The 11,838-nt window shown below is 40.5% G+C and overlaps 2 protein-coding genes across 3 annotated transcripts in view; one reads left to right on the top strand and one right to left on the bottom strand.

Moving 5' to 3' along the window:
* The window catches only part of ALDH6A1 (aldehyde dehydrogenase 6 family member A1), a 30,391-nt gene extending 20,668 nt beyond the window's left edge, over nt 1-9,723 (top strand). Inside the window, exons 3-12 of one of the 2 annotated variants that reach the window (XM_008052161.2) lie at nt 796-870; nt 1,046-1,207; nt 1,441-1,519; nt 1,916-2,218; nt 3,750-3,871; nt 5,166-5,355; nt 5,544-5,725; nt 7,549-7,728; nt 8,009-8,107; nt 9,357-9,723. In XM_008052161.2, coding sequence (XP_008050352.2) covers nt 796-870; nt 1,046-1,207; nt 1,441-1,519; nt 1,916-2,218; nt 3,750-3,871; nt 5,166-5,355; nt 5,544-5,725; nt 7,549-7,728; nt 8,009-8,107; nt 9,357-9,461 — 1,497 coding nt within the window. In that variant the 3' untranslated portion in view covers nt 9,462-9,723. The remainder of the gene's footprint in view (nt 1-795; nt 871-1,045; nt 1,208-1,440; nt 1,520-1,915; nt 2,219-3,749; nt 3,872-5,165; nt 5,356-5,543; nt 5,726-7,548; nt 7,729-8,008; nt 8,108-9,356) is intronic. The other variant, XM_021709592.1, reaches the window with a different exon arrangement.
* The window catches only part of BBOF1 (basal body orientation factor 1), a 43,273-nt gene continuing 38,773 nt past the window's right edge, over nt 7,339-11,838 (bottom strand). The window contains exon 12 of the mRNA XM_021709593.1: nt 7,339-8,247. Coding sequence (XP_021565268.1) covers nt 8,236-8,247 — 12 coding nt within the window. The 3' untranslated portion in view covers nt 7,339-8,235. The remainder of the gene's footprint in view (nt 8,248-11,838) is intronic.

Below are 11,838 nucleotides of genomic sequence, written 5' to 3'. Positions count from 1 at the left end.
TATACAATAAATCAAAAAATTAGCCGGGCATGGTAGCGCGTGCCTGTAGTTCCAGCTACTTGAAAGGCTGAGGCGGAAGGATCGCTGGAGCCCAGCAGGTTGAGGCTGCAGTGGCCAGGAGTGGCCACTGCACTCCAGTCTGGGCGACAGAGTGAGACTCCAACTCAAAAAAAAAAAAAAAAAAAAAGGTGGTCGGCTTCTGCGTCCCAGGTTATAGATCATCTGTCAGCCATTTGCAGTACCTAAAATCTAATAAATAGGGGACTGTCGCTCAAAATCCTTTCTGTCGAGAAACATGCACACACTGTAACACAGTAGTTCTTCACCTGTTTTGGTTCACAGACCCCTGAGAAATTTAGTAAATGCACACTGTTTCTCAGAAAAAATAATACACACAGAAACACTTAAAAATTTTTTGATCCTAAAGTTAATACATGCTCATAATAATGTACCAGAAAGTCAACTGGGGCAACAAATTATAATAGCTAATATCTGTGAATGGAATTCCCACACTTTTAGGGTGAGCTTCACAGTGATGTGAAGTTTCTCTTCATGAAGTTCCACTGTGTGAGGGGCAGAGAATTTTCCATTCTCAGAAAGCTGACAGTGCTGAGAGGCTCTGCCACACCTTATACTAAATATAGACATGGATATTGTGAATCTCTTTCTTAGCGATAACATTTCTCAGAGACCAAAAGACTCAGTTTGTCAACCCAGACTCTTCCTCTTTGTGAAAGGGAAAGGGAGAAGCAGAGCAATTAACTAACAAAGTTTTATGGTGTTTCTTTTTTTCAGCCAACTGTAAAACTCTTCATTGATGGGAAGTTTGTTGAATCCAAAAGTGACAAATGGATTGATATCCATAACCCAGTAAGTAGAGCTGCTTTTGGACTTAAACTTGTGAGCCTAGAATTGTAGCCACATGGTGGGCAAGTAGTGACCTGAGTGTCTATGGTAGAGCACATGGTGCTTCCTCTGTGACTCGATGTAAGATGGAGAACGCAAGGCAGAGGCAAAGTGTGATGTGCCTTTTCTATCTCATCAGGCCACCAATGAGGTAATTGGACGGGTCCCTCAGGCCACCAAGGCTGAAATGGATGCAGCTGTTGCTTCCTGCAAACGTGCTTTTCCTGCATGGGCAGACACTTCAGTATTAAGCCGTCAGCAGGTTCTGCTCCGCTATCAACAACTTATTAAAGAAAACTTGGTAAGAAATCTGAATGGTATAATTTTCAAACTGTTGCCAAAGAGATGCTGGTCACTCCCATAGAGATCTTGTCAGTGGTCCTTCCTAACTCTACAATACGGAAAGACATCAATCAATCTCTCCTTTGTATTGCTTTGTACTGCTTCTCTCCAGTTTTGTTTTTCCTTGTCCACCTGAGAATTAAAAGGAGCAGCAGCCTTTCATTAATTTCTATTTGTGTGTTTTCTCTCTAGAAAGAAATTGCCAAGTTAATCACATTGGAACAAGGGAAGACCCTAGCTGATGCTGAAGGAGATGTATTTCGAGGCCTTCGTAAGCTGGGAACTCCTCATGGGCCTTACGGGGAAAAGCAGAGGCAGTTAGGAGACAGAGATTCCAGAAGGGGAGGTTACTCTTCCCTTTCGATTTTGCCATCCCACATCTTGTAATACTTGGGGAAAATGGCAGTACTTCTCAGGTTTCTATAGCATTTATTTCTTTTATGCTGTGTTTCACTCACATGATCTTCTAGTAGATATATGCATATTACTATATTTTTCCCATTTGTAGAATCTCATTTTGCACAACACTTTCACTTGGAAGTGTAAGGTGGTGTTCCCCACTGGCACTGGGCTGAGCTCTTCCCTGTCCTCAGGACTGAATGGAGCATAACAAAGCTAAGTAGTTCCCAGTGTGGAGAGCTGGTTCCTGATCTGCTCTCTGTTCCAGAGGTGGTTGAGCATGCCTGTAGTGTGACATCCCTCATGCTGGGAGAGACCATGCCATCCATCACCAAAGACATGGACCTTTATTCCTATCGTTTGCCTCTGGGAGTGTGTGCAGGCATTGCACCGTTCAACTTTCCTGCCATGATCCCTCTTTGGATGTTTCCTATGGCCATGGTGTGTGGAAATACCTTCCTGATGAAACCATCTGAGCGAGTCCCGGGAGCGACTATGCTTCTTGCCAAGTTGCTCCAGGATTCTGGTGCCCCTGATGGAACACTGAACATCATCCATGGACAACATGAAGGTAGTTGCTCTTCTGCATATGTTTTGGTACTTAATCTAGCTACCAAAACAATCAAGGTGGTGAGAGGTGACTGGGTGTTTTAGGATAAGGAACCAAAGGAGGAAAGGATTTACCAATCATAACCACAGTGGTTGAAGGTAATGTTCGTTGACTGTTTTGCCAGCTTTACCTTGTGTAAAGGTAACTAACTGGGATGTAGCAGTGCTTTTTGCCTTACTGTATACATTGGGACACTGGAAATATGGCTCAGGGCTAGACATGGATAAGATTAAAGAGAAAAATTTTGCTCCAGTGTTAAGAGAATATATGAGGCCGGGCTCAGTGGCTCAGCCTGTAATCCCGCGCCTTTGGGAGGCTGAGGTGAATGGATTGCCTGATCCCGTGGGTTTGAGACCTGCCTGGGCAGCGAGACCTCATCTCTACAACAAATCAAAAAATCAGCCGGGCGCGGTAGCGCACGCCTGTAATTCCGGCTACTCGGAAGGCTGAGGCGGAAGGATCGCCGGAGCCCAGCAGGTCGAGGCTGCGGTGGCCGGGAGCAGCCACTGCACTCCAGTCTGGGCGACAGAGTGAGACTCCAACTCAAAAAAAAAAAAGAGAATTTATGAGGATATTTAACTCAGAGAATTTGTTGAACCTTAGAGATACTGAAAGGCTTCTAATTCATACAATAATAGCTAATACTTAAATAGTGCTTTTGTGTTTCAGGTTACTAGTGCTTTTTATATATTATTTAATCTTTACATTCACCCTTTGAGATAGGTATTATTATTTTTCAGATGAGAACATTGAGGCATGGTGAGATTATGTAATTTGCCCAAAGTCACACTGTGAGAAACGATCAAAGCCAGATGTAGGCAGCTCAAGCCTGCAATCTCAGCACTTTGGGAGGCTGGGGTAGGAGGACTGGTTGAGTCCAGGAGTTCAAGACTGGCCTAGACAACATAGCAAGACCTTGTGTCTTAAAAAAAAAAAGCTGGATGTGGTGACACATACCTGTCATCCCAGCTACTCGGGAGGCTTGCCTGGTCCCAGAAGGTCAAGGCTGTTGAGCCCTGACTGTACCACTGTACTCCAGCCTGGGTGACAAAATGAGACCCCAACTCAAAAAAAAAAAAAACCCCAGAAAGCTAACTCTGATTTTTACTTTTAAGTACTATGCTATATTACCTCTCACATGCGGGCACAATAGAATGTGAGAGTCCCAGTGCATAGTGACAGTTGAGGAAATATATTGTTAAGGAACAAAAAGGATGAGCTCAGTATTGAAAGGTTGTTACTTTTGGAGGAAAATAGGGGTTATAGCCTTCAGAATTAGAAGTGGGAATTCTGGACTAGCAGATGAGAAAAATAATGAAAGGGAAGAGGCTGAATTTGTAACTTAAAGTATTTAAAAGAAACAGGGAGAGAACTTCACAATGAGAAAAACAGATGAAACCTTTTTGACTCCTTAGCAGTGGGGAAAGGGGAAATCTGCCATGTTGGGAAGCCATGTATTCCTTTGTGGTGATCATTTGTTTTCTTCTTAAAGCTGTAAATTTTATTTGTGACCATCTGGACATCAAAGCAATCAGCTTTGTGGGATCTAACCAGGCAGGAGAGTACATCTTCGAGAGAGGGTCAAGACATGGCAAGAGGGTTCAAGCCAACATGGTGACGTCTCCTTTTTTCTCATCTTTGTTATATCTATTAAAGTTACTTAGGAACAGACCTTCCACAGAGGGGCCACTTGCTCCACACCAGTGTCAGTGTTTCTTAATTACCGTTTCATCCCGAATGTCTTTTGTTTAGTCATGAATTTTTGAGGAGTTTCATTCTGTCACATTAGTCACCTTTTAACATATACAACAAATCTTGGTGACAGAAAGCACATTCCTCCCTAACAATGTTATTCAGATTCTTTGGAGGTTCAGCAGTAACCGCCAGATTCTGATTCTGCTGCTGTTTGCTCCTTTTCCCAACACTTGTAGCCCTTTATACTTCCTTCTTTTAAGGCAGGTCCTAATTACTGATGTCAGAAGCATGATTTCCCCTAAGGGTCCAAGGCTACTTAAAAGCCTAACAAACAACCCTGTGTGATATGAATCTGGTTTACTTGTATAGGTTTTCTTTCCTTTTACTAGTTCTTGCCAAATGCTAGCAACTCTTTTGGAGTAAATATAAAATCCTGTTGCAGCTTTCTCACCCTTCTTCCTTCATCTAATGTTGCAGAAAAAAAATAGCCATCTATGCACAGGCTTGGAAACTGTTCATGGCATGCCACTTATTTTTCATGGCTGAGTGTGTTTTGGTCAATTTGACTTAAGCCCCTCCCAGTTCACTGCATATTGGTTGAGTGTATTCTGTTCAATGTTATGTGCAATGGGATAAAATTAAGTAGCAGGCATGGTATCTAACTATGCACTCAACTGTATTGTTTCTGGAAATGTGGATATGGAAACCATGTGTCATCTTACATAGGGAATTAGTGTATGAAGCTTTGTATCTAGAAGCAAATCAGTTTAAGGGACCTCTTTTTTGAAATTATGTATCAGGGGTCTACCTCCTATTTTACTGGCATTATTACTTGGCAGCTCTTTGTTTATATTGCTTTTCATGTAACTGGAAAACCCAGCAGACAACACATTTCTTCCTAACAGGAAAAAGAAGGGCATTCTTGTTTGCTGGATGCAGTGTTTAACCTGTCTGAATGCGACTAGGGCTTTTTGTTTTTGGTAATGGTTTTGATCTAAATAAATATATATCAGCTTATCAGCTGGAAAGTGAGGGAAAAGTAACCTGGAGACTTGCTCAATGTTGCCTTCAGCAGTATTAAAAATAACTTCTTTGACCTCAAAGCAACAAAAGATGTAATTCTTTAGTCCTTTCCTTAAATTCTCATTTGCTTAATTTTTTAGGTTAATTGTATTTAGCTAAGGAAGTCTTACATACTTTCTGTATTCGTTAGGGAGCGAAGAACCATGGGGTAGTCATGCCAGATGCCAATAAGGAAAATACCCTCAACCAACTGGTTGGGGCAGCCTTTGGAGCTGCTGGTCAGCGCTGCATGGCTCTTTCAACAGCAATTCTTGTGGGAGAAGCCAAGAAGTGGCTGCCAGAGCTGGTGGAGCGCGCCAAAAACCTGAGAGTCAATGCAGGTAATCAGCCACCTGCCTAGCTCCTTGAGATTTTGCATCTGTAGCACTAAGCTCTTGGGTTTAGCATTGGTGTTGGCCACTGAGAGCAATCATGCCTATATTTACCATTGCCTCTCCTTATGTTGTTCTTGTCATTTGGATTAATAATCTATATTCATGAAGACCTTAACGTCTGCAGTGTTTTACAGGTGACCAGCCTGGAGCTGATCTTGGCCCTCTGATCACGCCCCAGGCCAAAGAGCGAGTCTGCAATCTGATTGATAGTGGAGCAAAGGAGGGAGCATCCATCCTTCTTGATGGACGAAAAATTAAAGTAAAAGGGTACGAAAATGGCAATTTTGTTGGACCCACCATCATCTCGGATGTCAAGGTGAACAACTCTTGATTATTTCACAAGTATAAGAGCTGAAGGCACCTGAGAGGCTCTTGAATCTCATTCCTCTAAATTATAAATGAAGACATTAGTGACTGAGACCTCATCTCTTGCCAGGATTACTCAGCTATTTTGTCTGGAGTCTGAATGAATTTCCCCTCCTAACTCCCAGCCAGAGCTCTTTCCATTCCACCAGCGATGGCAAACTTTGCAAAAAGGGTTAGATCTTTTCAGCATTACAAAGATATATGGTCTCTGTTGCAACTACTCAACTCTGACATTGTGTGTGAATTTAATCATTGTGTGGCTGTGTTCCGATAAAACTTATTTATGGACACTGAAATTTGAATTTTATAGAATTTTACATGTCATGAAATATTGTTTTCTTTTCCAACCATTTAAAAATGCAGCCAGGCTCAGTGGCTCATGCCTATAATCTTAGCGCTTTGGGAGGCTGAGGTGGGAGGATTGCTTGAGACTGGGGCTTTGAGACCAGTCCGGGCAATACAGTAAGACCTCATCTATACAATAAATACAAAAACTAGCCAGGTATTGTGACATGCACCTACAGTCCCAGCTTCTTGGGAGGCTGAGATGGGAGGATCACTTGAGGCTAGGAGGTTGAGGCTGCAGTGACTGGGATCATGCCAATGCACTCCAGCCTGGGTGAGGCACTGTCTCTCTTTTTTTTCCTGAGAAGAGATGGGGTCTCACTATGTTGCCCAGGCTGATTTCAAACTCCCAGGCTCAAGCAATCCTCCTACCTCAGCCTCCTAAAGTGTTAGGATTATAGGTATGAGACATTGCACCTAGCCCTGAGACTCTGTCTCAAAAAGTAAAAAAAAATGTACTTGTGAGTTGTACACAAACAAGCAGCAAACCACATTTGGCCCATAGCCTGTAGTTTGGCAACCTCTATCTTATTTGGTTACTTAGTGTTCATTTTCTCTTCCCTTTCCCTCTTGCTGCCTAATTTATAGCTACTGAAGTGTCTCAGTCTCCATCAACTACCTAATATTTATTGAATATCTACTCTGTGCTCAGGATTTAGCTGCATCTTCACCAGAAAGTGGCAAAAGAAAAAGAACTGATGTGTCAATATTTATTTATCAAAACTCTGAAAGTCTTTCAGCTAAGATTCATGACTAAATTGAGGTTAGGAGGCTTTTTGGAAATTCATATATCTCTGCTATAATCCTGAATAATCAAGAGTTGAATGTAAGTATAGTAGTAGAAAATATAAAATCTCTTGCTACAGAGTCACAGAGGAAAAATCCACTTATCAAAAACAAACACTAGCTACAGTGGTAAAGGGTGTTTTGAATGTTTAAATGTGACCTGATATCAAAATATAAATTTGTAGGCTTACTTGGGAAGCAAAGGAGTGAGTGAAAATAGATTGTTTATGTTATAGAAAACAGCATGAGATTTCTGTAACAGAAAAATTCTGATGTAGTCAATATAATTTGATTTATAAAAAAATGAATTTTCACCTAGCTTTTTGATAACGTAACAATTGTATAAAGCAAGTTATTCAGGTATTAAAAAGGAAGCTAGAGATGGGTCATGAACTAGAAAGACAGGGCTTTAAGGAATGTGGTTACAGTTAATAGGAATTTCAAGTTGTTTATAGGATTGGGAGCTTGGAAGCTGGAACAGAGCAAGAGGGGACTTTTTTTATAAGTGGTTTAAAATGAAAAGTGATTGCTAAAATGAAAACTGTTTACGTAAAGGATGGGTAGAGTAAGTGAAAGTACCAAATAAACAAAATCCTTAGACTCCAAAAAGCTAACTTCTTTTCTGGACATTATTCCTTGCAGCCAAATATGACCTGTTACAAAGAAGAGATTTTTGGTCCAGTTCTTGTGGTTCTGGAGACAGAAACATTGGATGAAGCCATCAAAATTGTAAATGACAACCCATATGGAAATGGAACTGCCATCTTCACCACTAATGGAGCCACTGCTCGGAAATATTCCCACCTGGTGGATGTTGGACAGGTTTGTGAACGGAATGTTTAGGAGATTCTCATAGCCATCTCTGGTTTCCCACGAGGAAGAAACAGTAAATAGTGGTCAGTCACTGCACCTTGCTTATAGTTTGATTCTCTAATCTCCCACAATGCTCCATTTCTTCCTCAGGAATAAGTTCATGGGGTGGAGGATGGGGGTGGAAGTTAGGTATTTAAAATTGGTTTCTGATGCCTTTATACTTCTAAGTGGAGAGTTCCTTTGTTTGAGTCCTTCGCTTCATAGTTGACATGGATTTATTCTGCTTTAGGTGGGAGTGAATGTCCCCATTCCAGTGCCTTTGCCAATGTTCTCATTCACTGGCTCTCGATCTTCCTTCAGGGGAGACACCAATTTCTATGGCAAACAGGTAACTTTTGAGTTAAAAAAAATTTTTTTTTTCTTTAAAAAACTTTCTTGGGCATAATCAGGAGCAAGGATTCTGCAAGGAAGAGCCTGCCAGCAGCATCTATGGAGTCATATGTTCATCAGTACTTCTCAGTAGGTCCCCTAAAAATAATGTAAAAGTTAACAAAATTTTGCCAAAGCAATTTCTTCCTGAATAATTCAAGGCAACAACGTTTTGAGGAAAGAGCGCAGGGAAGTCCAAGCCTTTATATATGCCATTTCCTCTGCCTGTGACTGTCTCCCTCATCTTTCTCCTTTCATCTGACTAACTCCTGATCATCTGTCTAGTCTCATCATCTGTCTAGTGAAAAGAACAGACTGCTCCAAAACATCACCTCTGACCACCCCATGTGCTGCTCCCACTGCACGCATTTCCCGTGATAGTTATTCCTTTACAAAACATCTTTATTGCGCACCTTCTTTGTACCAAACACTATTCTAGCCACCATGAGTATAGTATTGAACAACAACAAAAAGCAGATCTGGAACCAAATTGCCTGGGTTCAAATCCCATCTCAGCTGGTTATTAGCTGTGCGACCTTGGGGAATATCCTCATTATGCCTCAACCTTCATCTGTAAGAAGAGAATAACAATAGTATGTATATATATCATAACTGTTGCCACACCCGTCAGCAGGTGCACATGTCCTAAGGCAGGAGGAGGTATGGCACCTTCAAACAGCCTAATATATATTTCACTCCTTTATTCCATTTTCTTATTCATGGGAAGGAAAGGAAAACTAACAACTGTTGAACAACAGTTACTTTGCTGTTGTTTTTCATTTTCTCCTCACAACATTGCTGTGAGGTGAGTGTTAGGTCACACAGATAAGGTTCAAATTTAAACTGCAGTCAATAAGGAATAGAAGCAGGATTTGGGCCAAGTCTGTGACGTCAAGGCACACTGTATTCAGCTCTAGGAATAGAATGACCTACAAATTTAACAGATTACGTTGTTTAATTTTTCCATGTAGGTGCTCTTGGCTTAGAAACACTAGTTTCAGCATAATAATGATGGCTAAGGTTTGACTGTTTGCTATGTGCCAGGAATTGTGCTAAATGTTTTACAAATATTGGATTTGGATTGCTTTCCTCAAATAGGAACATGAGTAGCACTTCATAGCACCTCCCTCAAAGGTTAATTAAAAGAAGAAACTTGAAATTCCTAGAAAATACATGCTGACTCTTTTTTTTTTCTTTGTTCTTTTTAGGGCATCCAATTCTACACTCAGTTAAAAACCATCACTTCTCAGTGGAAAGAAGAAGATGCTACTCTTTCTTCACCTGCCGTAGTCATGCCTACCATGGGCCGATAGAAACAAGTTCATCCTAAGTAATCTCTATTTTTGACCAGCTTTATTTGCCAACTTTGTTCAGATCAGATGCCTGGAATTGAAATACATTGTAACTAAAATCTTCCTCAGGACTGTAGCCCCTGCAAAGTTGCTATAGGGAGACTCCTAGTGTAACACAGAAAGCAGAATTTTCACTTGTTCTTCACACACTATTTTTGAGGTAACTGTTGTATCTGTGAAGTGCTTATCTGGAATGAGGGCTTAAACCTATTTTCTAAAAATTCTTCCCTTTTTCTGATGACTGAGGAGAAGGTCAATATATGTAAAGAAGATCTTCCAATAAGTGGAAGATGAACTCTTAGATGGGGAAATGGGATGGAGAGAATTCACCACCTCTGGCTGATCCTCAAACATAGCCCTACATAAATGCCAGTGGGGGGGACCCCTGCAATGTTTTCCGGAACCTCTCTTGTATCTCACGCTATACAAGGAATAATCCATTTCTGTTTGTCCCAAATGTTGTGACAACTACTTCTTTCTTTTCTGCTTAAGGCCAATTTGATGTCCAGCTTTTAATTCTGTCATTGTCACTGTTCTGCTTCTTAAGATCACTTCTCAAGGATACCTCAGTATGCGATAAATCAACTTTTTGTTATGTGTGACAAGTGTTACATCGCAGGGTTTGCTTCAGCAATCATTAATTAATGCTTCAGCCATGAATTCAGATGTAAATTATTTTCTTAGAAAATTATTTCAAAAGTTATTTTAAGCCCAGAAATTAAGGAGTGTTCCAACCATGAAAATGGGTAAGACTCTTGCCTTAACAAGTCTAACCTAATATTGCTTGCTGAATTTTATATATACTTTCTTCTTGCCTGAATTACTCATTAGTGATACTTTTTAATGAAAGAACTTCTCCTATAGAGCAATTGTTTGGGGTCTAAGAAATTTCAAAGCTTTTTGTGACATAAAGTAGAGAAAAGGAGCATTTTAAGAGTCCCTTCTATCATTAGTTCACCTGCCTTTATGCTTTTTGTTTCTTTGACACATTGAAACTTTTAAGTCAGAACAGAAATTGACATGCTGAACAGAATGGATTCTGGGCTGGGCACAGTGGCTCATGCTTGGAATCCCAGCACTTTGGGAGGCCAAGGTGGGAGAACTGCTTGAGCCCAGAAGTTCAAGACTAGCCTGGGCAACATAGTGAGACATAATCTCCACAAAAAATAAAAAAATTAGCTGGTGTGGTAGTGCACCCCTGTAGTCCTAGCTACTCAGAAGGTTGTGGCAGATGGATCACCTGTGCCCAGGAAGTTGAGGCTGTCATGAGCCATGATTGTGCCACTGTACACCAGCTTGGGCAAAATAGTAAGACCCCAGCTCAAAAGAAAAGTATTCTTTCTTTTTTACGGTATCATCACAATAGAATCTTGTCTTTATTTTCCTTATTATATTTCTTATTAGTCAATTTTGATAGTGCTAACCTACTCTATGGGAGTTATTTAGTGAATTAAAGATGGTTATTAAAAAAAAACTGAAAGGGGGTGTTCTCTGTACTCTGTGGACTTTAGGCTTATTATTACCTCCTGGCTGGACAGAATGTCAAAATCTTTAATCATTTAAAGTGACTGGAACTTTAATAAAATATACTTATGACCCTACTGGGTCTTTTCCTTTCCTTTCCTTTTCTTTTTTAGATGTGCCTAAAGGTGAGGCAATAGAAACTTATAATTTGAGGATACAGTGACCCTTATTTTTATCTCTAATCACAGCTGGCAACTGGTAGTGATATTTAATTCAATCCAGTGACTATGGGCTGGGTTGAATAAAAGGTCATTATTATCTAAATTTCATGTGGAACCACAGAAACTCCCTTATATTTAAGGAAAATGTAAGGGAAATCACTTTTTAAAAAATCACTGACTAATCAGATTGTGTTGCTGTAATTGTAAACAACTCATTTGGTCAGCTACTTGCTGTTCAGAGAGTTCCTTGTTTCTTAGATGAAAAAAATCTGATCATATATAACTGACATATATATAAATATAAATAAATATATTTTTTGGTGTGATGTAGCCTCATTTGAAATTTCTGATTATGAATTAAAAAATTACAGATAACTCTTAAAGAGAAAATCATGGCTTGTTAAAAAGTGGTGCCATACTTCCTTATGATGCCTTTGTTCTCTAATTTTTTTTTTTGAGGTGGAGTCTCACTCTGTCGCCCAGACTGGAGTGCAGGGGCTGCTCCTGGCCACTGCAGCCTCGACCTGCTGGGCTCCAGCAATCCTTCTGCTTTAGCCTTCCAGTAGCTGGAACTACAGGCACGCGCTACCACACCTGGCTAATTTTTTATTTATTGTGGAGATGAGGTCTCACCAAGTTGCCCAGGCAGGTCT

This window comes from Carlito syrichta, unplaced genomic scaffold, assembly GCF_000164805.1.
Source record: "Carlito syrichta isolate Samal-C Ts95f unplaced genomic scaffold, Tarsius_syrichta-2.0.1 Scaffold258652, whole genome shotgun sequence".
Taxonomy (NCBI): domain Eukaryota; kingdom Metazoa; phylum Chordata; class Mammalia; order Primates; family Tarsiidae; genus Carlito; species Carlito syrichta.
Note: the sequence above shows the minus strand (reverse complement) of the source record. Positions and strands in the feature narration are given on the sequence as shown.